The sequence below is a fragment of the Rhipicephalus sanguineus genome, chromosome 4 (genome assembly GCF_013339695.2).
Source record: "Rhipicephalus sanguineus isolate Rsan-2018 chromosome 4, BIME_Rsan_1.4, whole genome shotgun sequence".
In the NCBI taxonomy this organism is placed as follows: Eukaryota; Metazoa; Arthropoda; class Arachnida; order Ixodida; family Ixodidae; genus Rhipicephalus; species Rhipicephalus sanguineus.
Genome location: NC_051179.1, coordinates 142,918,376 through 142,944,494, shown reverse-complemented (window position 1 = coordinate 142,944,494; position 26,119 = coordinate 142,918,376). Strand labels below are relative to the sequence as shown.

The 26,119-nt window shown below is 45.8% G+C and overlaps 1 protein-coding gene across 1 annotated transcript; it reads left to right on the top strand.

Moving 5' to 3' along the window:
• Positions 1-1,746: 1,746 nt before the first annotated feature.
• LOC119390773 (glutathione S-transferase 1-1) lies at positions 1,747-13,033 on the top strand. The gene is made up of 5 exons (XM_037658474.2): positions 1,747-1,914; positions 2,627-2,685; positions 3,073-3,214; positions 7,623-7,793; positions 12,860-13,033. The coding sequence occupies exons 1-5, from the start codon at positions 1,774-1,776 to the stop codon at positions 12,995-12,997; spliced, it is 651 nt and encodes a 216-aa protein (XP_037514402.1). The 5' UTR covers positions 1,747-1,773; the 3' UTR covers positions 12,998-13,033.
• Positions 13,034-26,119: the final 13,086 nt, after the last annotated feature.

Below are 26,119 nucleotides of genomic sequence, written 5' to 3'. Positions count from 1 at the left end.
CTGCGGTTTTGTCGTAAATCTCGAATGGTTTGTGTGCAGTACTTTTGCGGTTCCTTTGCAAACCACTAGCGACGTACGCTTCACTATAAATTATGTCCAGAAGTTTATAAGATATCTAGGGAAGAAGCACTTCTGCATTGTGAGTGTAAATATGAAAAAAAAAACAGCCTGGTGGCCATCACAAAACACCACTCAACTTGGCGGCGACGAAGAAATATACTAAAAGGGCGGCTGCTCGGTTGCAGTGCTCTGCAGGTCTGTGGAAACAGGTACACGAAAAGTTACTCCTTGCAGATTTGAAAATAGCGGCTTCCTTTCGGGATGTTTGACTACCAGCCTATTTTCGGGATCATTACTTACGCCAATGTATAAATTATGTCTTTCTACGAGATGGACATCAAGCGCAAATTTCAATCACATTGAAGGCGGATAATCCATGTAGCGTGATATAGCGTAGAAACTGGTAGAATATTCCGAGCAAGCCACGGTTCTGGAGTATTTTTCCACTCAAGGGCAGCAGGTGACTGCGGACTGTACGCACGTGCACGGGAGAGTCACCGGAATTTTTTTTATGGCCGCTTTAAGTACCTAAACTTAGCCTCCAACTAAAGTAAGTGACCACATCGACGTGCTTCTCGTTAAAGTTTCAGGGGAAAAAAAAAAAGCCGACGTAGAAAACCTGGGAAACGGGCTTTGAAGTTGAAAGCGCCGCTCAGGAGTACATCGTTGAAGGAGGCGGCGGCGACGTGCGAGTAGCGGAGACTCTCGTGAATTCGTAATGACTATAAGTACTGAAGCGGTGTCACTAAGTGAGTCGTAGAAAACCACGTGCTTAACTTTACCACTGCGAGACAGCGTGAAAAACGTAGACACCGGAAGAACAGACAGGAGAGAGCGCTGGTATACATCCTTAATTTCGCTGTACGAATGTACGCAGTAATATCAATATAAGGTGACTGTACACGCAGTGCAAAAAAAAATGTAACTCCTGCTAATATGACCTGAATATAAGTGAGAAAGCACCCCATGCCCGAATTTATGTGGTGCCACCCAGGACGCGGTCTTTGTGAGCCCGAATCGCTTTGGGACATTAAACATCATGCACAATCCAGTCAACCCTATCAGAAAACAAGTAATACATGTGCTCGTTTGACAGCTGGAAATAAACTAAGAAATTTGTCGAGGCGTCACTACCTCGGAAGGTCAGCACCTGCTGAGAAATTCTGGCATGCCGAGGAGAATGCGTGGCACTATATACTGCGCTCCAGTGTGGACGCGGAAAGCAGGCCAACAAGACTTTTTTTAGCTTAAACGTTCAAACCCTAAAGTTCACGATATAATGAATATGTTTTTACTGTAAATTATACAAAATACGTTTTCACTGTCGCCGCGGCGCATTTAGGGCCCGACCGGCTAGACGTATTCATCTTTTTTTTTAACCTTTTATTATTTCGTCGACGTTCCAGCCGGCACTAATGGGATGTGGTGAGAGCGGTACCGTTAATGCACGTGCTCGCAACTGATCGCAACTGATGATAAAGCGTCGCCGCGGTACGTGCTCGCACTGACTCTCTTCCGGCAACCTCCTCGCAACTTGATTGCGTCTCACCAGACCAGCTATCGCTTACTCGTTGACGCTGCGATATGCTCCAACGTGGGCTGCTTAAACAAGCGCCTCCTTTCTTCCCTTGCAGTCACCATATAGTATATATAGGTCCTAAGGTCACCGCAATCGTAAGCCAGAAAGTTTTCGCATCGTCGCCAGAGACCAACATGCCAGTCTTGCTGTACAATCTCGTGGGCAGCCCACCCTGCGGCTTCATTCGCTGCTTGGCGAAAGAGATCGGCGTTCAGCTGAGCCTGAAGGACCTTGATTTCGGCAAAGGAGAACACCGCTCTGCAGAGTTCCTCAAGGTTGGTACATGGGATGTGCCGGCACCTTTCTGTGTGCGGTACGACGATGCGCTGCGCTTCGTATATTTGCTCAATGTAAAAGGAGAGCCCGTACATTTTTCAGTCCTGACTGCCCAACAAGCCTAATTCGTTTTCGTTTGCTCAAGGCTCAACAGCACTTACCTTGACATAAACAAATTATAGCGAAATATACCCATCACTTAATGTACACATAGCCAGTAATGTCAAATGCTGTACGGAAAGTTAGCGGCGCGTCCTGTCTGCCTTTCGTCACCTTGCCGTTTGCCCTTTTTTTAGCTAATTAGTTATGTCTCAATACGCTCAGTTCCCTTCACCGTACCTCTTTTGTACTATACCATACATGGCTGTGGTACACATGGTTTTCCTTGCGTGCCGCCAAGCGACGGCATGAGATGACCGCAGATGACGTGGGATATGAGTCGACAGCCCGGGCCCTTAAAGTCCTCCGCGTTTCAAATCAGGTCCCGAAAGGAAGTCTTGCAATTCCTGTGCTGAACGTAATGCTCCATAATGTTTTGCCTTATCTTAATCATTCAGAGTTCGCAGCCTTCTCGTTAATCACGACAGCACTGTTATTCCAGAATTGTTTCGTGTTAATGCAGGAAGCATTTATAATACATTTTGAGATGGTGAAATAGCACAAAGATACTGCAACTTGACATTATGAACCGCTATGTTTGTTTTCTTGCAGATAAACCCTTTCCACAAGGTGCCTGCGATTGACGACAGCGGCTTCATCGTCTACGAGAGGTGCGGTACAACTATCATTAAGCTCCTTCTTTCACAAGTCGTTAATACGGGTTTCGCCTGCCGTATCTTGGACTTGGACGCCAATAAATCCGCGCCAGGAACTAACTCGCATCCACCAAGCGCTCACCTAGAGAGGACGCCCACCAGGCGCTCTGCAGAAGCAAATAATGCAATTTAAACTGCCGCTGCTGAACACAGTAGCCCCGCACAGTGTCATTGTCCGAGATACGTTCAGTGCAGAGCTTTGTGTGTAAATTAAGTATCTGCAGAACAGTGCGGAAGAAACAAAAGAAGTATGGAGGCGAACTGTAGGAATATATTTTTGTCCGAAACCTAAACGCCACTTTGTTGCGCAATACATGACTGTCATTCGCTCTGTCTGTGCAGCAACGCCATTGCCTACTATCTTCTACGGAAGTATGCTCCGGAGTCGCAGCTCTATCCCAACTGCATTAAGACACGCACTCGCATCGACCAGGTGCTTGCAGCCGTCAATGGCAACATAAATCCTAGCCTTGGGGCCTTCCTCGTGAGTACAGCTTTTTGTAGTCTTCACTCATATTTTATTTGTCTCTTGCATGTTCCAGACTGCTGTGCTGTAGTTTTGATAAAACCAATTGATTTTACCATGAAGTCACTTACAAGTTACAAATTCGCAAAATAATCTTCAGAAAGGCTGGTTTCTCCAGCTCAGCTTTCAGAGCATGAGCACACAACAAAAAACCAGCCAGCGTCTTCCTACCGCCGTAGTCTTGTTTATATTAAAACGGCTGTGTTAGTTTGAATAGTGGCTTTCTTTTTTGTCAATTTTTTCGTCCCATTCGTTGACAAAAACGCCTGTCGCCCTCGACGGCGCACATCGACAATTTTGGCACCTCATCACACCCACGCGGCTTTGCCGTTGCCAGAGCATTAAGAAAAATATAACATATTGGCGGCGCCATTGGGATTCAAACCCATGCCAGTGAGAAAGTATGTCAACCTGTGCAGTTATTAACCTTCGTGTACATTTGCTGCAGTATGTTGTTGTGCACTGCACAGACTCCGAAATATATGGTGGCTGTATATATATTTTGGAGGTCAGAAGGAAGGAATCCTGTGCTATAATGTATGCGTTGTGTGCATGGCAGAAAAATGTTTGCCATTTGGCAGCGTGTTCGTGCGGAGTTCCTCGCTGATATGCTCATGAAAACAGCATCAGGAGGTTCAAGAAGGCATTCATTAATATGATGTTAATCAAAACCAATATTTTACAGCGAAAGCTTTTATGAGATCATTTCAACGGCCGTTTTCGGCGCCATAGTTGTCCGCCGTAAAGCCCCTTGATGTTGGAAAGTAGCGGCACTGTTTTATTCACGCCGCCGCACCCTCGTCGCGCCGTCAACCTCCTCTTTTTTCACCCTCTCTTTCGCGGAGCCGGCGCATCCGCAACGCTGAGTGGCTGCGACGCGCGACCCCTCCCAGTCAGGTGACCCTGACGTCACGCAAAGCGCGCGCAAGGAAGCTTCGCGCGCCATGAACCCTCCAGGCGTGAACCCTCCAGGCGTGTGTGCGGGTACATGCGTCTTTGTATGTGTGCATGTGTGCGCTTGCGTGTGTAGGTGCGTGTGCCCACGTGTTTTGCGTGTGTGCGAGTGCATGTGCGCGCCTGCGTGTGCGTAGGTTTGTGCATGTGTGCGCCATAGTGTGCGTGCGCTGGTGCATGTGTCTTCGCGCCTGTGCGTGAGCGCACGTACGTGTGTGTGCATGTCTCTATTGGGGCGTGCGTATGTGCATGTGCGCGCGTATGTGTGCGCCATAGTGTGCGTGCGCTGGTGTATGTGTCTTCGCGCTTGTGCGTGAGCGCACGTACGTGTGTGTGCATGTCTCTATTGGGGCGTGCGTAGGTGCATGTGCGCGCGTATGTGTGCGCCTGTGCGTGCGTGCGCTTGTGTATAGTCGCGCCTGTGTATGTGCGCGCGTGTCTATCGTGACTGCACCCGCGTGTGGATGTATATGGGTGCGTGTATCGCGTGTGCATGTATGTACGGGCGTGCGTGCGTGCCTTATCGCGAGCGTGCCTTATCGCGAGCGCATGTATGCATGTGCGTGCGTGTCTGTATCGCGTGTGCATGTATATGCGTGCGTGTCTATCATATGTATATGCGCGTGTGTGTGTATGTGCGTGGATATCTGTAGCGCGTCTGTACGCGCGTTTGTGTCTAGTTGCTTTCGTTCGTGTCTGTATCGCGCGTGTATGCTCGTGTGTATGTGCGTGCATGTCTGTATCGCCTGTGTACGTGCGTGGGTATGTATGTGCCTGCGTGTCTCTATCGCGTGTGTGCGCGTGTGTATATGTGCATGTGTGTGTGTATCGTGTGTGTATGCGCGTGCGTGCGTGCCTGTATTGCGTGCGTACGCGCATTTGTAGATATGTTCGTGCGTACGTGTCTGACAGCGGCATCGGCATAAAAAGGCTTCCGGCCCACTGATTTCGAGCAATTCAAGTAAACCACCACATTTCTTCTTGGCTACCTTCTTTGAGCTCATCAAGACAACAATTAGGAACGCAATTTTCGACTATACTTTATGCTGCATACATTACATGCGCTTAATACAACTCCCCGTTACGGGCAGCCGAAGCGGCGACGGGGAAGTAAAGCGCTCTGCCGGCAATTCGTATACTCATTATTTTTTTCGAAACGCATCCGCGTGTACTTATCGAAGCGTCTTAAAAATATATACTTGTCAATATGTCCTATCGGAAGCTCAGTTTCGTCACGACGCTTTTTAAGCGACAGATTCTGATTTAATGCTTCAAAGGGCCGAATAAACAAGCGCGCGCAGTGATTCTAATGCGGCTGCGGCGAGCCAGTGGAGGGTTCAGCGTGCCGTGCGCACCGCGCCGGCCAGAGGAAATCCGAGGAGAATTGAGGAGGAAAACGCGAGCGCGGAGCAGAGTGTCGCTACTTTCAAAATCAAGGGGCTTTAGTCCGCCGCCGCCGCCGCCGCCAGGCCTCCGCGGAAAGCGCAGCACAGTCACAGCGAAAGCTGGAAGAGCGGCATTTCTAGAGCCCGTTGTAAACTCTCTTGGGGCTACTAATACAAGTTCACTAGCAAGGTACCACACTACGCCATAAATCACAATATTTGTGAAGTTGGGATGCACCAACAATGCCATTATTTGTCATTCTGCGCAAAAGCGAGGTTCGAGCTACATATCTGTACGGCATTATGTGCACTTCGTTCATGTCACTACTGATGACGATGAAGAATTCTGGCTCAGCCCTTTGTAATGGGTCGGAAGCTCTAAACGGCTCACCAGTTACGTAATTCGGATTCTGTGACGCCCGGTCGCTATTTCACTCTCCCACCAGGCAATATAACACGTTGACATGAGAAAGAGAGAGGGAGGAAGAACTTTATTGAGACCCTGAGGAAATGGATCATGAGCTTATGGGCTTCCTTGCCAACCAATACAAGAGCACCTGCGATGAACCCACTACGCTATAAATCATTCTAATTTCTGCGAAGTAGCGAAGCAGTCGCTATGCCATTTTTCGTCATTCAACGGAGAGCCGTGGTACCCGCTAAAATTATGTAAGGCATTATGCGCACTTTGTTGATGTTGTGCCTGATGAAGAAGAATTATTGCAGAGCCCTTTACAATGGGTCGGAAGCGTCCAACAGCCAACTCGTCGCGCAATTCGCATTGTGTGACGCCTGGTTACAGAATTCGCGTTGTAGGATGCGTGTTTGTTATTTGACTCTTCTACCACACTAAATTACATATGTTAATGTGGTTCATTCCGGTCATGAAGCCTGTATAGCGTCTTTTTGCAAGGCAGTTTGAAGCACCGGCATGGCTCTGAAATAGAACCCTGGGCTCCCACGCAGAGGACCCAGGTTCGAACCCCGTTCCATCCTCGAAATTTTTCTCATTTCGTTTTTTTTTTCTTATTTCGCGCGATAGTGGTTAGGGACATCGGCGGCGGACAACTACGTCGCCAGAAACGGCCGTTGAAAGGATCTCATAATAGCTTTCGCTCTAAAAAAAGATGGAGAGAACGGCAGCGGATCAAAGAAAGACAGAGAATGATATAGAGACCGAGAGAAAGCGATAGAAAGAGGAAGCGAGAAATAGAGATAGAGACAGAAAGTAGAACACGGAAAAAGAAAGATAGAAAATTGAGAGAGACATAGAGAGAGAGAGAGAGAGAAATAGGGAAGTGAGGAAAGAGCGCCACCAGCTCCGCTGCTACTTCAGTCTTCGCGCCACTACTGCGGACCTGCCCAACATTTTGTGAAGATCCGCGGCCATTTCAATTCTTCGTGAACGCCATTTTCTCTCCTTGTCGCAGATTTGCGGCGCTTCGCTCTCGGCGCGCTCCTAATATCGTCCGAATTAACCAAGCTACGGCCAAATATGTGCTAATGACTTAGAGTATCATGCCAATAAACAATGCACATGCTTGTCGGGACAAGAGCACACGTACGATTCATCCTATCTTCAGAATTAATGAGGGTGGAATCAACGAACTTTTACTATAATCCATTTTTATGCACTGGCACTTCGTTCCTGCTTTTACTCAGAAATGTACACGTTAGTTGTAGGTACCCTTTATTGTAGAGCGGGTAGCACTTGAAATTTTGCTGTATCTTTCTATGTCTTATTAAGTGATTCCTCACTAAAATGTGAAGCGTCTAACAAGGATTGTTTTTCAGTGGTAGTTTTCTAGGCACAGCCAAGAGGAAGCTTTCGTACTCCGTTTTTCATGTCTTTTGTTTCTGTCATTGATGTTGCGTAGCTTTCTGTAGCCATTTAATTGAAATTTTTTAACCTAAGACACAGAACCATTGACGTCTCCTAATGCTAAATATCAGCAATCGAAAAAAAATCAAGTGGAGAGTGTGCTTACTACGTGATGACGCCATGTTATTTTTTATATTGTACGCAGCGCCCTCTATGCTTGCAAAGTACCAAACATGGAGCAGATGAGCTGAAGGCCTGCGAAGAAAATGTAGTTAAGACTCTTGAGCGCCTAGTCGGAGAAAGCAAATTCGCCGCTGGTGACAAGATCACCATTGCTGACCTCTGCCTCATAGGTCACGTCATTTTCTGTCTCGAGGTAAGCGCAAGCTGGTGACTTTCATAGTCTATAGTTTTGCGGTGACATCAGCTCAAAGGAGTTTAGGGTCGGCGACTTCATAAGACGAGGTTCCTGGCTTACCAAAAGGAGAAAACTAGCTTGTCGGGCTCTTGTTTTTTAAGTAAGGATGTCAGCTATTTGTACCAGAAAACCTAGTTTCGAAAAAAAATGCATCTTCCCTGCGCGAAGCTTCCCGCCTGACTTAACTCTTCCATAACCCGGATTTTCGTCCAGCTTACATCTTTTCTGTCTTCCTAGTTCACATGTTCATTTAACGCAGATTATGTTGATAAATGTTTATCGCCTGCTGAAATTCCATAAATGACCCTGAATAAATATAGTGTATGTTAAACTCACTGATGCTTACACTACCCTCGTGGAAGCAGCATGTTCAATATGTGCATCAATGAGAACAATAGCTCTTCAATATCTGTAGGACAGACTACGTCGTTGTTGCTGTGCTGTCACCATGAGGTAGCGTGAAACCTTGTGCTGGGAGCCAGGCAGGATCGCCATGTAGCTGCTGTGCAATACGGACACTTCCTTATTCTTTCGATAATTTTCGGCCATATAGATACTGTAGTGACAAAACTGACAATATATCCAACTCTCCTTTGGAGGCAGCAGCAGGCAATATTTAATATCAGAATCGACCCTGAAGCGCGTATTTTCTATGCGTCATAGAAAAGCTACGTCGGTAAGGGCTACATTTACTTCAATCAACTTCAGGGGCCGTAAACCGCGATGAAATTGTTATTGCGAGAGGCAGATTGTTTTTTTTACCCGCCACAGTAATCAAGTCCTACAATGTTTCGGACGTGTAATGCAATTACTCATCAATGGCTGGCTCTTGGTATTATTAGTTTGAAGAGAGAACGGAGAAAACTAAGTGCAATGTATTTCATAGCATAAATATAAACTCGCTGTCCACTAGATGTTGATTACAAAAGAATGTGAGGCTTAATAACACAGGGATAATAAGCTGTATTCAGAGAGACGCCTTGCGCTAGGAATGTTTCCCATAGAACACTTCATCGAATCGTAAAACGTCTTACGTGAAAGGATTTTCGTGAATATAGCCGTTTTATATCACAAAGCATTCAATGAAACGTTATTGAACACAATGTATAAAGCTAGCAATGGAGAGCAACGGCAGAAGACGTTGAGGAAAAAAGAAACAAACTTTCTCATACACCACATGACCGAATAAAGAAAGGAAGGCACAAAACCTCGTCCAGCCCTATAAGATAGGACAAATTAACTGAACGGTCGAAGCTAATAGACATAGAGGTGCATTCTACGTATAATTAGACAAAGTAAACAATAAGGTTAAGGCCGTGAGAAGCGTGAAGTAGATAAGCAAAAAAGAGTCAGACTCGACAAGAGTAAAATGCGCTTTGTAAGAGACAAGCACTGTAAGAGATAAGCACCTCTCACCTGCAAGGAATATATAAAAGTACAGGGCTATTTAATAGGGTGATTCCACGTAAGATCGAACAAACGATGGCTGGTCGACCTCTCAAATTTATTTCAAAATTTTATATATTATTGCCTGATGAGTGGAAAGAAGAGATCCGCAATTTGTTTTGCCACCAAAAATTTTTTCGAAGCACAGGAAATCAATAATGACGAAGAGGTGGAGTGGAGCGCTCATCCGCTTTGCTGTTTTGGCCAACTTTCGTTATGAATTGCACAAAATATATTAAAGCTAGGTAGCTGAAAGTTATTTAACTAAATATATGCATGTTTTTGCTTCTGCTCAGGTATTTTTAGTTTTTATGTGTAGTGTAGATGTTTTTATAAAAAACCTCAAAATTGGCCCAGGGAACGTTATTTTCTTTACTTTGAACGTCCTTATCTCAAAAAAGCCTTGTACCAGAGCGACAAAAATTCCGCATTACGTTCTTCGCATGCTTATCTACCAAATTGCCCAATCTTATAATTATATAACGTTTCAGTAAAGGGATATGATCGGGCTAACTTCAAGAAAACACCGAACAACGGAAACTTCTGGCGACAAAAAAAAAACATTTTTTACATTTCTTAAACTTTGTCCACTTATTCTCCTCCACATCAGCTTTCACAATCATTGAAAACACGTTGCATAATGTTGTTGCACTAATAGTTACGGCCCCTCCAATAAGACCCTTAGGCAAGGAGTGGCAATTCCGACTTCTTGCCCAGCAAGTGTATAAAATGCAGGCAGGATTGAATTTCTCTTTATTAAAAGGCCAGCAGGTACCGAAAAAGGTGTCGCCGGCACTGAAGACGTTAGTTTTGAAATCATTTGGTCGCTGCAGCGGCCACGAGCGCGGGGCGACCAATCGTGCGCGCGCGCACCCGAGATGCTCGTTGTAAGAGACGGTGCAGTGAGAGCTCGTTTTCGCGTCCTCAGACCGATTGAGTTCGAAACAGCAACACCTCTCGGGTGACTTGAACGCACGTGCACTGGAGCTTCGCTATTCTATCCACCCTCTGTTCGCATCGCAGCTAGGCGCTGATAACACGGCGGAGGTGGAAGCAAGATGAAAACTCTATAAGGGAGCTATGAGCGCTCGCTTCACGCACGCTGCTGCCTGAGAAACTACGCTGCGCCAGTTGCGATCAGTGAAAAGTATGAACGTGGTGCTCCAGTGGCAAAGAAGAAAATATAGAATATCAAAGGAAAGAAAAGCAAAACTATCGGTAACCGGATGCGCTTGCCTATCTTAGATGTCGGCAGCAGACGGCCTGAATTGGCCGCGCGTTCTGTGCGCTGTTCACACTTCATTCGGCGCGGATAGGTCTTGTGCTTTGCTCTTACTCTACTCCTCCTGTGAGTCTCATGGCGATATAGTATAGCTCTGAATGAGTGTATTGTGGAGACTACCTTTCAAAGCACAAGAAGCTTAAAGGAGTACTGACAAGAATTTCAAAAACATTCGGATTGTTGCTCTAAATAAAAATACTGGAGTCGAGAAACCTAAAACGACTATTGTGGTGCCTGGGAATGCATCGTATACATATATTTTAATTAGCGCCACCTTAAAAAGACATTTTCGGTTTCGATATCGAGGGGGTGGCTTCTCAGTATCGTTTCATAGCAGTGTGACGTCACGGAGATACAGAAACTCGCGACGTACTAGCGTTGTTTATGTGGTGCACATAAACAACGATGAGTGAATTGTCGTCCAGTGACCCTGACAGTGATTTCTACGATTTAGGCTGCATGCAGGACGCAGAACTCGCAAACTCGGGGGAACTGCGATGACTCGTCGGGATAATGTCCTTGCAGTGGGGCTGGCTTGCAGATGCTCAGCGACGAAAACTTCAAAGTCAAATTAAAATATTTTATACCTGTTCTCCGACTCCAGTGTGTGGACAGCGTTGACACTGCATACCAACGACGCAAAAAATATCCCTTTTGCGATGTCTCAAAATCGTGTCACTACTCCTTTAATTATTGCAAAGAAGCCAAAATTTCGCAGAGTTACCGACCTAGACATAAATGCTTTGAAGGAACGTTTAACGCCCGAAAGATCAGTGACTGTCAGTGAGACGGACTACTTGTGATACGCGTGCTTTTGCTACCACTACAATGAAAGATCTTCACGGAACGCACAGTTTAACGATGACATTCTTATGCCCCGTGAAAAAGAAATCGACGTCATTAACCAGATCACTGCCACTACCGGTGCACGTGCGTTCAAGTCACCTGAGAGGTGTTGCTGTTTAGAACTCAATCGGTCTGAGGACGCCAAAACGAGCTCGCACTGCGCCGTCTCTTACAACGAGCATCTCGGGTGCGCGCGCGCCTGCTCGATAGCCCCGCGCTCGTGGCCGCTGCAGCGACCAAATAATTTCAAAATTAACGTCTTCAGTGCCGGCGACACCTTTTTCGGTACCTGCTAGCCTTTTAATAAAAAGAAATTCAATCTGGCCTGCATTTTATACACTTGCTGGGCAAGAAGTCGGAATTGCCAATCGTTGCCTAAGGGTCTTATTGGAGGGGCCGTAACTATTAGTGCAACGACATTATGCAACATGTTTTCAATGATTGTGAAAGCTGATGTGGAGGAGAATAAGTGGACAAAGTTTAAGAAATATAAAAAATGGGCTTTTTTTAATTGTCGTCAGAATTTGCATTGTTCGGTGTTTTCTTGAACTTAGCCCGATCATATCTCTTTACTGAAACGTTATATAATTATAAGATTCGGCAGTTTGGTAGACATGCATGCGAAAAACGTAATGCGGAATTTTCGTCGCTCTGGTACAAGGCTTTTTTGAGATAAGGGCGTTCAAAGTAAAGAAAATAACGTTCCCTGGGCCAATTTTGAGGTTTTTTATAAAAACCTCTGAACTACACATAAAACCTAAAAATACCTGAGCAGAAGCAAAACATGCATATATTTAGTTAAATAAATTTCAGCTACCTAACTTTAATATATTTTGTGCAATTCATAACGAAAGTGCCAAAACAGCAGAGCGGATGAGCGCTCCACTCCACCTCTTCGACATTATTGATTTCCTGTGCTTCGAAAAAATTTTTGGCGGTAAAACAAATTGCGGATCTCTTCTGTCCACTCATCAGGCAATAATACATAAAATTTTGAAATAAATTTGAGAGGTCGACCAGCCATCGTTTGTTCGATCTTACGTGGGATCACCCAATAGCAGTAACGCAGCTGCGATAAAATATGTCTGTTAGAAAAGAAATTTAAGGACGTTCACTAGGCTTGATTAGAAGTAGGTGGCAGGATGTTTATATCGCAAAGGCCGTTGAAGGACACAATGTAATGACATGTAATAAGAGATTGCCGCTTAGACAAACATGCACATGGGTGCTTGCTTGAACAGCAGCGGGAACTTGGAAAACTTCCAGAGTGTTATTACGCCATAAAAGACGACGATAATATATGGAATAAATAAATGCAGAATAAACTTTGGTCTAGAATGCAAGCTTTCGATCTTCATGCATTCAATGATTCATGCATAATTCAACGTGGCTAAAGGAGCTCACGATCGACTTGTGGTTGTCGTTGCATTCTTTTTTTCTCTTCTTGCAGATTCCTTGCGTCAACAAAGCGAAATACCCAAAGCTTACAGCATACTACGACCGTGTGAAGAGTGCATTGCCCTACTTCGATGAAATTTATGGGCCAGTCCTTACTCTAATCAAGAAGCTGTGGGACAGAATGAAGTAGACACGTCTCATTGCTGCCTTCGAAAGAAGGACGCATGATTTTTCTAGCAGTGTTGCAATAAATACATGTTTTTCCTCTGAGGCATTTATATTATGCGACAATCGTACTGCATCTCATATTCCTTCACAGAATTGTTTCCATATTCAAGTACACCAACATCACTTGAGTCAATGCTTCAGCCGTATTAGCGAATGTCAGTTTCACGTCGTTTCCGCCGTATAATGGCAGGCGGTGCGCTGCAGTTCGCTGATGTTCAAGTGCGTGCCTCGGTCATAAGCAGCAAGCAATACATGAGACTCTACCACATCGCGCACAATGGAACTAAACGCGATCGATGAAATTTCATGCGTAACTACCCTAGAGAAACTAGATGACGCATAACATATAAAGTGCGTTCATATGTGACACTATTGTTCGACTAGACAGCCATTGGATGTCCTATCACCAACATCTACGTATGGAGCGGTTGCAGTCCTGTTCACGGACGTAAACTGAGTGAGAGTTGACATTTCCTGCAGAACAAGACGAGAAAGCGCAATGACCGTGTAAGCTTTGTAAACATGATAGTTGCTGCAGAGCATTTATTATTGTCTATGTACTACCGTTGGACATTCGTGCTGAAATCTCTTATCAATCACTGACAGGTCGAGGTACACGAACCACTTTCTAGAAATTTAGTCTTTTAGATCCACCATAACGTACTCTGTTTCTCGATAGAACAGTAATGCTTGCTCGAATGCGTATTATCCGTATTGATGCATGCCCACACATTAAAAACTTAACTGTTCAATGAAGTTGCCATAGCGCTACCATGAGCTGCTTTGTGATTGGATCAACTTAAAAATTTATTTTCCTTTTGAAGCCAAATTGCCGGCAAGTTTCACATCCGCTATTTCTCGCACTAAACTGAGTACACCTGCTTTCTTCAAGACCTCTACTCGCAAAGCCATTCACGTGCTATCTTGGCGGCATCACTAAAATTGTGCTCTATAATGATCCTTCGTCATCCTCATTTGAAAGTAAGCACCGTCGGTCACTTGAAGAACGAGTGTCCCACGTCTGTGCAAATTATCTACGGCATGACAGTGGAATCGAAAGTCCTCCCTGAATTTTTGTACAGGCAGTAGCCAAGCATTTGGCTATTGAGCTAAGGATTAAGAACTAGGACTTTGATGAAATGAAGCACCTCAGCGACGAATACCTCAAGGTCTGCGAAAATTAGTGAAACATCATTAGTAGGAGATTACGAATTTTTTGTTAAATCCTGGAACCAGCATTTTCCTCTTGTTCAAACGGCTCCTCAGAAAATTTTATTTGCATTTCCACTGCGGCATTTCTTTACGGCATTATAACAGACGGTAATAATTTAAATAAGCTAAAGCTAATGCGCATGATCTTTTCTAAGTGGTTGGATCACATTGTTTTTCTAACATTTCGGTAAGGAATCAGGTGCCTTTTTGAACCACTGTAGATATTTTATTTCCCTATATTTGATATTTTCGTCGGCGTTGTTGTGTTAAAACTAGCATTCCTTAGTGGAAATAACGCTGATGGTGGGCATGCTCTCTGAATTGTGATTCTTATCAATACAAAAGAAGGGGAATTGTCCGAAGGACTCGTTTTCTGTATTATACACAACTGATGAAGGGGACAGGAAGTTCAACCGAGCAACGCATAGGGGACACTACTTGTGGTTTCTTAACTGTAGTGTAATGATTCTCACTTAAATTGAAAAGAACGTAGACGAAAGATCACCTTTTCTATCGGTGGGATCCGAACCCATAACCTTCGAATTAGCCGTCTGACGCTCTATCATCTGAGCTACAATGGAGAGCGCTTGTTTTTGTAGAACACTTATACGTACTGAATACCTGGGAGTGTTAGCCAGCGCAACTCGTAGCCCAGTAGGCGAGTGTCGAACGCTCTTTTACAGAAAACAGAATACAGAAAACGAACCGCTCGCGCAATTCCACTTCTTTCGTACTTTCATAGCGAGGGCTTCGGTCAGGCAGAGTTGATGCCTTAGGCAGTGTGCGAGGGTTTATTGGTCAGCCGCCACCTCGTGCGAAGGTCACGTGCCTCGTGACGCCCTCTGGCAAAAAATAATGTTCCACACTCGTCGCCTGGGGTACGAGTGGCTCCCAGGTATCAAGCACACATAAATACCCTACAAAAAAGCAGTGCCTCCAAGAAAAAGAAATATTATTGTGCAAATACAATTCCTATATGGTTGAGTCAAGTTTGATAGGAGCCGAAATCAGACACAGCCGAATAGAAAGACTTGGTCTGCCGTCAGCCATTTTTGGGGTTCCTGGTCGTCATCAACTTACGAATAAATAAATATTCCCGCGCTCGTAATAGTTCTGGTGGAGGCGCGGACTACTGCCGAAAACGCTGCTGACGGATTGTTTCTGCTAGCATACTTTCGAACATCGAAATTTCCACTTAAAAATTCTATTGATATGAACTGCTATTAGCGGATATTTGAATGTTTACGGCAAGAAATATATATAATTGTTGAGATTTTACGTCCCGAAACCACGATATGATTATGAGGCATGCCGTAGCGTAGGGCTCCGGAAATTGTAACATTTGGGGCTCTCCAAGTGCATTTAAATCTAAGTACAAGGGCATATTTCTGTTCACTACAAAAGACAGCCCAAAACAGTAGAATATCGTTAATATCGTTGTAGATGAGTGTCGGGACGATTTCTCTTGGATAAACTTTATGTATTCCTGTTCTAGATCAACCCTTTCCACAATATTCCAGAAATTGATGACGCAGGTTTCGTTGTCTACGAAAGATAATTCTTCAGACGCCACGTTGTCATATCTCTGCGTTATTTGTTTAGACGCGAAGCAGCTTTGCGCTGGGCTTTTTCCGTAGTTCCATTGGCGACGGTCCGCTTTCTAAAACCTACCATAGCCATCTGTAACATATTGAGCGCGCGCTCGCGCCAAGGAGAAGACTACTTCGTCTTGTTCTTCGACCGCCTTGATGATAATACATGCAGAGCACTTTAGGAGCCCGGGCTGCCGTATGCTGTCTTAGCCTGGCGTAAGGCAGACAAAACCACGCGTGCTTGCACGCGCTAGTGCGTTCGGGCGTGTGTAAGGGGCTGGGTGAGACGTGGTGGCATCTCCCCCTTACACTCTCTCAGAAATCATGTGATGGCGTCGGCGAACGAGGTACTGCAGACGCGCGATGAACCCGCGTGGCGTGCTCCAACAAGAATTTGGGACGAGCAACAGCAACAGCAACTACAATGAATTCATGGTGTGCTCCACATGCAAGGACGCGTTAACATCGGGCAAGGTGCCCGTGATGAACGGAACTTTAAGTCGACCCATGCGCTGCTTCGCATCCCCACATGGTTCCCTTTAGTGGGAGATGGTGAAATTTTTTCTTAAGACAGAGGGTCGATGCGAACAGAAATAGTTTACCTTGCTCGATGATACGTGATTTCGCTATTGTCCCCTAGCAAACTGGAAGACATTTTTTCTAATATATTTAGGCGACAGACGTTTGTAACGTTGCTGTTGTCACAACTCTTTAATTTGCATTTTGTAGCTGCAGATCGTGCCCTTAATTTCCTAACGACAAAAATACCACACATATGTTTAAATTACCCAACTCTTCAACAGAAAGTTTTCTTGTCGTAACGGCCGGTTCGGCAATCCAGTGAAATGACAGAATCTCGCAACGAACCCAATACGCTATTAACAACTCGTGTGTAATAAACAAACAGCACATCACACACGGCATGTGTGTCTAGACAACACTGTCATGGCCTACTACTTTCTCCGTAAGTACGCTCCTGGGTTACAGTTCTATCCACTCTGCATTAGAACTAGCGCCCGCATCGATGATATCCTCTCATGAATCACCACTAAGGTCCGCAATGCAACAGCAGACTTTATTGTATGTGACTTTCTCTTGGTATTTAACAGTTTTTATGAGGTGCACATGTATACACATTACACATTATGTGACCATGATTCTCTTGCAATGATATTAGGTTAATTGTTAAAACTTTCAGGTAAACCGCCTCCGACAAATACATATGCAAAGCGTCTGGTGCACTAATTTTAGAGTCGCACTATCGCTCCGACTTGAAACTAACGAAAGCGTTACCGGTACACCTCCCGATTTCATCGAAGACAGAAATATGAAGGAACTCAAGGTTCTGCATGTAACTAATAAATGAAAATCTATACGTTGCATGCGAACAATAAATCGTGTGATCCTGTACACTGCCTGGGATGATCCACGCCGGAGGTTTGTGGCTAGCCGCTGTGACTCATTACCTGGGTGCGCGGTTGATGATCACATCAGGGTTCACACGAATGGACACCGTCCACTCTGCCACTGGACCGCATTAACGGAAGGTCAACGTTATGGTTCGTGCAATGCGACACAACTACGTCGAAATAGCTGGGAGAATAGTAAGCTCCTCTAATCTGACGTCTCAGAGGCTTTGGTATAGGAATACATTCTTTGTGAGATAATCGTACAACTTTGCTGCAACGGCAAGAGGTGCTTGTGTCCCTCTGTAATCTACCTCAATGGATGCCGCAGCTTACAAGTCGATCCTCGTAGGGTGGTCAGGGAAGTTTTTCAGCTTCATTCGTGCTTCAGAGGTGCCTGAACGGTGCGGGTTGTTGCGAGCCCGTGTAATCCAGCTTGCCTGAAGCCGCGGCCTCTGGCCATAGCCATCCCCACCTCCTCGCCTCCTCTAGGTACGTCATGGACAACGTGTGGGTAACCCCGGAAGCTCACATGGCTAAGAGGCGGGGGGGGGTTGCAGCAGTCGGGAGAAGTCCGATCAACACCACACATGGTTTCAAATCATCCATTGTTCCCCCTGCCACTGCTTCGCATTGTTAGCTGGCGGCACTCGGGGCCCAGAGTTCGCCAGGCCCCGTTTTGGCTTGGCTATTTTGAAATCAAAGATTTCTGTAGGAAAGCCACCGCCGCGCGGTTGTGGCACCAAGTCTGTTTGGGTGGCTCCGGTACGCCTCTGCGTTTAGAAGGTTGTAGATGAGGCGCCCAGAAAGTGTCTGAAGATATCATTCTTGTTGTTAGTGAACTACAGCGAGCACGGATTGGAATGCCACAATTAACGTCTATTGTAATGCGCTCATTCTCTTTGCTACAGTGTTCACTTCCTGTGACATCAGCGTAATATGGGTTCGTTCACTCAACATCACAGCCAACATCACCTTCCATGGCCAGATTCGTAGAAACAAGGCACGGTATTATAAATAGTGTTACATAGAAGACACTATAGTTAACGTTTTGATGTTGCCTTTTTATCCGTGACCACTGCAAGTGGCTCCGCTACTGCAATTGTGCAGGACGTGAATGTCGCTTCACTCGGTATGATCAAATATGGTTCCGACGGTTCGATAAAGTGTTACCTCAAAGGCTGAGCTAGAACAGTGAGCGTGAATAACGACAGAAAATTTGGCGAGTTGGATCATGGCAGCGCTCGTGTGGTCTGCCTCTAGCCCCATTCCACTGTTAGGCATGGACAGTGAGCGTGGACCTGAGAGATCGCTTTCGAGTTTACTTTTTGACTAGTTTGTATCTGAGTGAGCCCGATGTAGTATTATTGCAAAAGTTGAAGTCCGAATTAGCCAGCTTGAATAGTGTAGTTGGGTATGAGTCCGGGGAGCTCTGGTGTGTCCAGTTCTTGCGCGAAGCTGCGACTCTCTAGGATGCGTTCTTGAGGGGTGCAAGTGATCATCAACGCACGCTCTGACACCGGCCGAGTTTAGAAAGCTTGTTAGGATTCGGCAGCTCAGTTATAGTTTCCTTTAAGCATTCTTTCTACCCGGCTCATGTTTTGTCTGTACTCAGTGTCCGCCCTGTTGCTTTTCTGCTATACCCGTAATGCCTTTTGTTCAGCGCAAAAGATGGCTGACACCATGCCAGTAGTCACTTTGCTGTGGGCGTTGTGGACTTCAGTTTATGGGAAATTCTACACTGCATGCAATTCATGTTCTTTCTAAGAGATCACTTGCGCGAATGTCGCATATAAAAATGCACACGGGTGGTGAAACGTTTGTAGCCCACACCGCCATAGGAACACATGGAATAGCGGCCTGAAAACTGTTGCCTCCCCCCCCCCACCTACCCCTATTTACATGCACCAATCAAGAAGTGCTTCGTTACCTTAAAGGGGTCATGAAGCACCCCTTGGGCTGATTGAAAAAACACATCCTGCGGAAAGCTGACACGGCTATGAACTGCTCTGCCAAATATTACAGTCGTGCGCGCCGCGTAATGGCCACAAGCGGAGCGCGAAGTTGCCGTTTCCCCAGGCACCCTCTTTTCAAACAGAGGCCGGTTCTCACTCTCGTCGGTGGGCGGGGCGTCTGTCCGCTGTACGTCGCAAGAGACATAGCATGCTTATTGGCCGATAGCCGGCGTAAATCGAGAGCGGCGTTCGGATCAGATGCGCTTCTTGCCGCGGGGTGCCGCCACTTGCCGGCGCCGCACTCCTCAGTACACGGTAGCCGCACTCGCGCAAGCGAATCACAGCGGGAGAGCGATAGCGTTTCATGACGCGCGCTGGCGTAACTTCTTTCCCCCATGCCATCCCTCCAAGTCTAGCTTCCAGTGCGCTCGTCGGCACGAGAAAAGAGAGAAAGCGCTGGGAGCGTGCGCCAAAACCCCGTAACTCCGCTGATTCTTGACGGATTCGAGAAATTTTTGCGGCAATCGATTCGGGAGGCAGTACACTCCGATACTGAGGCCATTAGATCATTACTTGGAAAAGTGGTTCATGACCCCTTTAAGTAACACAAAGCGCAATTTTGAGGTATATTTTGCTTGTTTTGTTTGCTGATGCAAAAGGCGAGCGTGTTTCTGTTATATTCTACTACAAAAGGAGTGCCTTACTATGCAAAAACTAGTGGTAAAGAGACCTCTTTCAGTGAATATTTGCAGCTTAGTTTTTGTAGCAAGTCAATTATCTCCGACGTACCTACAGACATAAAATCGGGAATTAAAAAAGCACTAAAATATAGCGATTCAGCAAGATGACGAACACGTATGGTGGAGCCGCAAAGCACCATGTGGCTAAGCGTAATGGTTTGCCCGCCAAAAACGCTAGACTGCCACCACTTTTGAACGATGAAAGTTGAAACATTCATTAAATCTTTCCCCAGAACTATCGTGCCCAGAACGATATTTTCGATTACTCTATTAGGCTCATGCAACAAAAGCTCTCTCTTTTTTTAAGGTAACCAGAGCAAGATCAAAAACATGCTCTCGAAACCAGTACTCGCTAGAACAGAATCTAAAAAAAAACAAGCCAAATAAGCGATCGGCTTGAAGTTGAATCACCTGTTATTTTTCAGATAGCCTTAGGAAACAATTCTGAACAACTGTTATCCAACATGAGGTTGCAAAAGTACATTGCGCCAGGGTGAAACAATATTGCAAAGCACTTCGACCGCCTTTTACGGTACGCCCGTGCCTCATAGCACTTTTTGAGTACTTTGAACTTCCTGTGCTTTCGCAAAGAGCTCTAATCGATATTCAGTGCACCACCACTGAAGGGTCCTTTCTGCTCTGCGACTGCTATAATTGCTCCGCGAATACCTATTTCTTTTGGTTTTAAATGCGAACTATTAGCAAACTTCTGCGACCTTGAGAGTATCTATCTATCTATCTATCTATCTATCTATCTATCTATCTATCTATCTATCTATCTATCTATCTATCTATCTATCTATCTATCTATCTATCTATCTATCTATCTACCTACCTACCTACCTACCTACCTACCTACCTACCTACCTACCTATCTATCTATCTATCTATCTATCTATCTATCTATCTATCTATCTATCTATCTATCTATCTATCTATCTATCTATCTATCTATCTATCTATCTATCTATCTATCTATCTAGCCGCCTACGACTGTGTTCTCTCCTGGCCGTTTCGTTAATCGGATGTATACCAAAATTGGTATGGCATAACATGACCGTATTACGAACATAAATGAGAGGTCAGAACATCAATATCATGACACGCATGTCATGGAAAGCTTGATTTACATTCCACGGCCTTGGGGCTCTTGCAGCCGTTCCGTCAACTTCATGCGTACCAAAATTGGTATGGCATGAGAAGAGTTCATGACGAACATAATGACAACTCCTAACACGCAAATCTTGACACGCATGTCACGTGCATCATGATTTATATGACATGGTCTCGGGGCGCTAGTGGCCGTTTAAAAGAATGGATATATAAAAAAACAGGTATGACGAGACATTTCTGCAATGACGAACATAACAGACGCGTGATAACATGAAAATCTTGACATGCATGTCATGTACGACATGATTTACACGCCACGCTCATGGCGCACTCCCGGCCGTTTCGCTAGAATGATATGCACCAAAATTGGTATTTCGCGATGTGACTGTATGAAGAACATCAATAACAGGTGTTAATATGAAAACCATGACATGCATGTCATGTATGTTATGATTTATATGCCACGCTCATGCTGCATTCACCGCCGTTTCGCTAGCTTGATATAAACCAAAATTGGTATTGCGCGAAGCGACTGTATGACGAACGTAAATGAGAGTGGTAACATGAAAATCATGGCATGCAATTCATGTACGACATGATTTGCATGCCACGCTCATGGTGCGCTAGCGGCCGTTTCGCTAGATTGATATACACCAAAATTGGTATTGCGCGATGTGACTGTATGAAAAACATTAATTACAGTTGGTAACGTGAAAACCATGATATGCATGTCATGATTTATATGCTACGCTCATAGTGCATTCGCGGCCGTTTCGCTAGCTGGATGTACACCAAAATTGGTATTGCGCGACGCGACTGTACGACAAGCGTAAGTGAGAGGTGGTAACATGAAAATCATGACATGTACGACATGATTTATATGCCACGCTCATAGCAAACTCGCGGCAGTTTCGCTAGATATACACCAAAATTGCTACTGCGCGATGTCACTGTGTGAAGAACATGAATAACAGGTGGTAACATGAAAACCATGATATGCATGTCATGTATGTCATTGTTTGCATACCACGCTCATGGTTCATTCGCGGCCCTTTCGCTAGCTTGATATACAACAAAATTGGTATTGCGTGACGCGACTGTACCACGAACGTAAATGAGAGGTGTTAACATGAAAATCATGACATGCACGTTGTACGACATGATTTACATGAGACTGTCATGGTGCGCTCGCGGCCGTTTCGCTCTCTTGATATACACCAAAATTGGTATTGCGCGATGTGACTGTGTGAAGAACATGAATAACAGTTGGTAACCTGAAAACCATGACGTGCATGTCATGATTTACATCCCATGCTCATGGTGCGCTCGCGCCCGTTTTGCTAAATTGATAAACACCAAAATTGGTATTGCGCAATATGACTGTATGAAGAACTAAATAACAGTTGGTAACATGAAAACCACGACATGTATGTCATAATTTACATGCCACGCTCATGGTGCATTCGCGGCCGTTTCGGTAGCTTGGTATGCACTAAAACTGGTATTGCGCGATGTGACTGTGTGAAGAACATGAATAACAGGTGGTAACAGGAAAGCCATGAAATGCATGTCATGTATGTCATGATTTACATGCCATGCAAACGGTGCATTTGCGGCCGTTTCGCTCGTTTGATATACACCAAAATTGGTATTGCGCAATGTGACTGTATGACGAACATAAATGACAGGTCCCAACTTGCGAATCATGTTATATGCATGTGATGTATGGTATGATTTACATGACACTGTCATGGTGCGCTTCCGGCCGTTTTGTTAATTGGATATATACCAAAAAAGTGTATCGCATGACACGAGTGCGTGATGAACATAAATGACAGGGCATGCATTGTATATACCAGAATATACGTTTCATAAGCATGGCATATACCAGATTGTGAATGCATGCGTGCATGGCAAGCATGCAATATATGGTGATCTAAACGCCATGGCATGAATGATGTCATTTGGCTCAGACAAACAAGGCGATGTACGAGTATGCAGCTCTTTGCTGGCTGCTTCGCATTACATGGATTCCCACGGGGTGTGGGATCTGCCGGATTTTTATTTTTAATTTTATTTTCTAGATAACGCACTGACTTGCAAACGCCCGTTCTACCTCTGCAAGCACTGTGCTGCGTGCGTTTAGCTTTTTCAAGGATGCTACGACCGAGCAATGTCACTAGGGCGCCACATAGGCGATATCATGGGCACTGCGATCTTTATATATAAGTAGCGGTGACCAAGTCCCACTATTCGTTGTAGGCCCGTCGTCGAAAGAGACCCGCACCTACAAACCATGACCATCACTCTGTACATGGCAATTGGGAGTCCTCCCTGCAACATGGTGCGCTCAGTCGCCAAGCATGCACGCGTTGAGCTTAGGCTCAAGAAGGTGGACTTGGCCAACGAGGAGCACTTACGAGACGAATACTTCAAGGTACAAGGTACACCTCAAGTACAGTAATGCGTGTTAATGATCAGCACAGAGCGGATATTGAAGTGAATTTTCTTCTCTTCCTGAATTTGTCTGCGCCTCAATTTTCATTGTCGCAGCTAAGCGAAACAATATTTTCGCGTCTTCACCTTGCCGTTTTTTTGTAGGATAACTTATGAAATAATTTCAATAAACGAAAACTAACTTCTCAACGAAACTAACTTCTGAAGCAGAATAGGACAGATTTCTTGGTTTACCGACAAGCAACGGCTGCGACAAATCTGGTTTGACTAATATTGAGCCTACCAACAATATCTGTCACCGATATTGTTAGCTGCGGGTTGTTAAGTGTTTTGTGCTGAAGTTCTTTTTCCCGTATCTCTTATTGTCATGCCTCTGTTCTAAAGAAAGGAATCCACAAGCTCCGCGTTGCACTGTAGAAACGTTTGCTATAGAATCATCCAATCCCTGAAAATTAGTTATGTCGACACAACAAATTGGTATAAGCCTGTAAATCTTGTGTTTATGTTATCAGCACGTTCTGCAAGATTATTCGTCCATTAGGAAACGAAGTCTCAAGGAAATGGTTTTGCTTTACTCGATGCATCTTGGTTGGACGCTAGGAGTCACAGAGTGCGGACGCACGTTGTGTAGGCTTCGCAGTTTTCAAATGATTTTTGTTGAAAAAACGCAGAACTTGGTTAAAAGCTCTACACCAATCGACGGAGGAAGTTCAGCTGAACACCTGGATACTAACTATTACAAGGTGGGCCACTTTTTCGGCACTGACACCGATAATTCTGAGTCGCCACGCAGATCAAACATTGCATCCGCCGCCGCCGCCACGGGGAGAGCTAGGTCTAGCGCGTCGACGAGGACGCCTGGGGCGTCCCGGACCGCCTCGACGGCGCGTCTAGCACCACGATGGAGGTCGTAAGTGTGGAAGGAGAAGATATGCAACCGGAGGACTTTACCAACGACGCCGGATGGTGCGAAGTCCGCAGAAGAAACATCACGAAAACATCCGAAGGGACTTCAGGCCCGAAGAGAACCATGCTAAGAGACGCTGCTGCGCCCACGGGTGCGCCTGGGGACAGCAAGTGGAAAGGTGAACGAATCATACGCCAAATTGCTAATGCAAGCCGGCTTCCTCGTCTACCGGCAGAAGATTGCAAAGTGATCGTGCGACCACGAGGAGGACTCAGCGTTTCGGAGCACAGGCAGGCATGCATATACTGCTGCCTGAGAAACGCCGCTGGCGTCGGTCGCGAAGCAGCAGAAGAAGACAGTATATGCATAAACTACAAGCAGAATATTGTTGTCTTCAGCACGCCGTCCGAAGAGCGAGCCAGGCGGTACGGAGCCATCACGAAGATACGAGTGGGAGAGCAAGAACACGAAGCCAGCGCCTACAGAGCCGCGCCGGAAAACACATCTAAGGGACTCATCAGAGGCATATCCCAAGAAGAAAGTTCCGAAGATATCATAGACAACCTAGTGACAGCAAGAAACCCAAGCATATTACACGCGAAGAGAATGGGCAACACAGACAATGTAATCGTACTCTTCGACGGACTTCACGTGCCGAGATACGTGAAATACGGAGCACTCATCGTCCGGTGCTCGCTATACAGAAAACACCTTGACATTTGCTACGAATGTGGGAGGCTGGGACGCAGAGCGGACGTTTGCCCCAACCCGGACGAAAAAATATGCAGAGGATGCGGCGTGGCGAATCCGACGCAAGAACACCAGTGTGAAGCAAGATGTCAGCTATGCGGACAAGGTCACTTTACGGGAGACAGACGCTGCAAGGCAAAATACAAGATATCGTATTTGGTCCGGCGAAGACGCTGGGAGCGACGAAGAAGAGAAGAAGCGGAGGCCGAAACACCACACGGCATCAACGACTACAATAAACGAGCAAGGAAAGCAACGAGCGAGAACACCCAGGGATCAGAAGGCCAACGAACAGAAGGCTCGCCCCCGGGACCATACGAGGGGAACAGTCAGGAAAAGCCCGGTCGCAGGCCCACGTCGAAGACCCGGTCCAGAACACGTTCGAGAACCCGTTCGAGAACCCGATCAAGATCCACGGCAACGTCAAGATTGCAATCCACCCAAGGAGAGGCACAACCCCAGGCACAGGTGAGCTTTGCAGACGCGGTCTCTGGCACTGCTGTTACACCTACACGCGCGGGGTCCGCCTTAGAATAGGAAATAACACAGATCAGACAGTTGTTATAGCAAATAACGCGAGAAAACGCGACGCGAAGGGAAGAGGTAAAAATGCTTAAAGTGGAAAACGCCAAGCTTAAGAATCAGAAACACTCAGAGATGACCCATACCACGCCAACACCCATCAGGGCGTCGACACCTGTTCGAGCTCCGGCCATGCCCGTTCCCGCGTCGATGAGTGCAGAGACGCCACCGCATTAGCGAAGGGCAAAGGAAAACGCCGATGAGCAAACCGACTCTACACTTGGAGAAGTAAAAGGCATGTTTCAGGAAATGTCCGTAGGTTTACAGCAGCAATTCATGCAGATGCGCACGGACCTACAACAACAGATAACGCAGATGCGAGTAGAAATGTCTCAGAGGTTCGACGTCCTCGAAGGTAGAGTAGCGCAGC

Coding starts and splice junctions, on each gene's coding strand:
- LOC119390773 (XM_037658474.2), top strand. CDS start 1,774: ATGCCAGTCTTGCTGTACAATCTCGTGGGCAGCCCACCCTGCGGCTTC. Junction 1,915..2,626: donor GCTCTGCAGAGTTCCTCAAG/GTTGGTACATGG, acceptor GTTTTCTTGCAG/ATAAACCCTTTCCACAAGGT. Junction 3,215..7,622: donor CTAGCCTTGGGGCCTTCCTC/GTGAGTACAGCT, acceptor TATTGTACGCAG/CGCCCTCTATGCTTGCAAAG.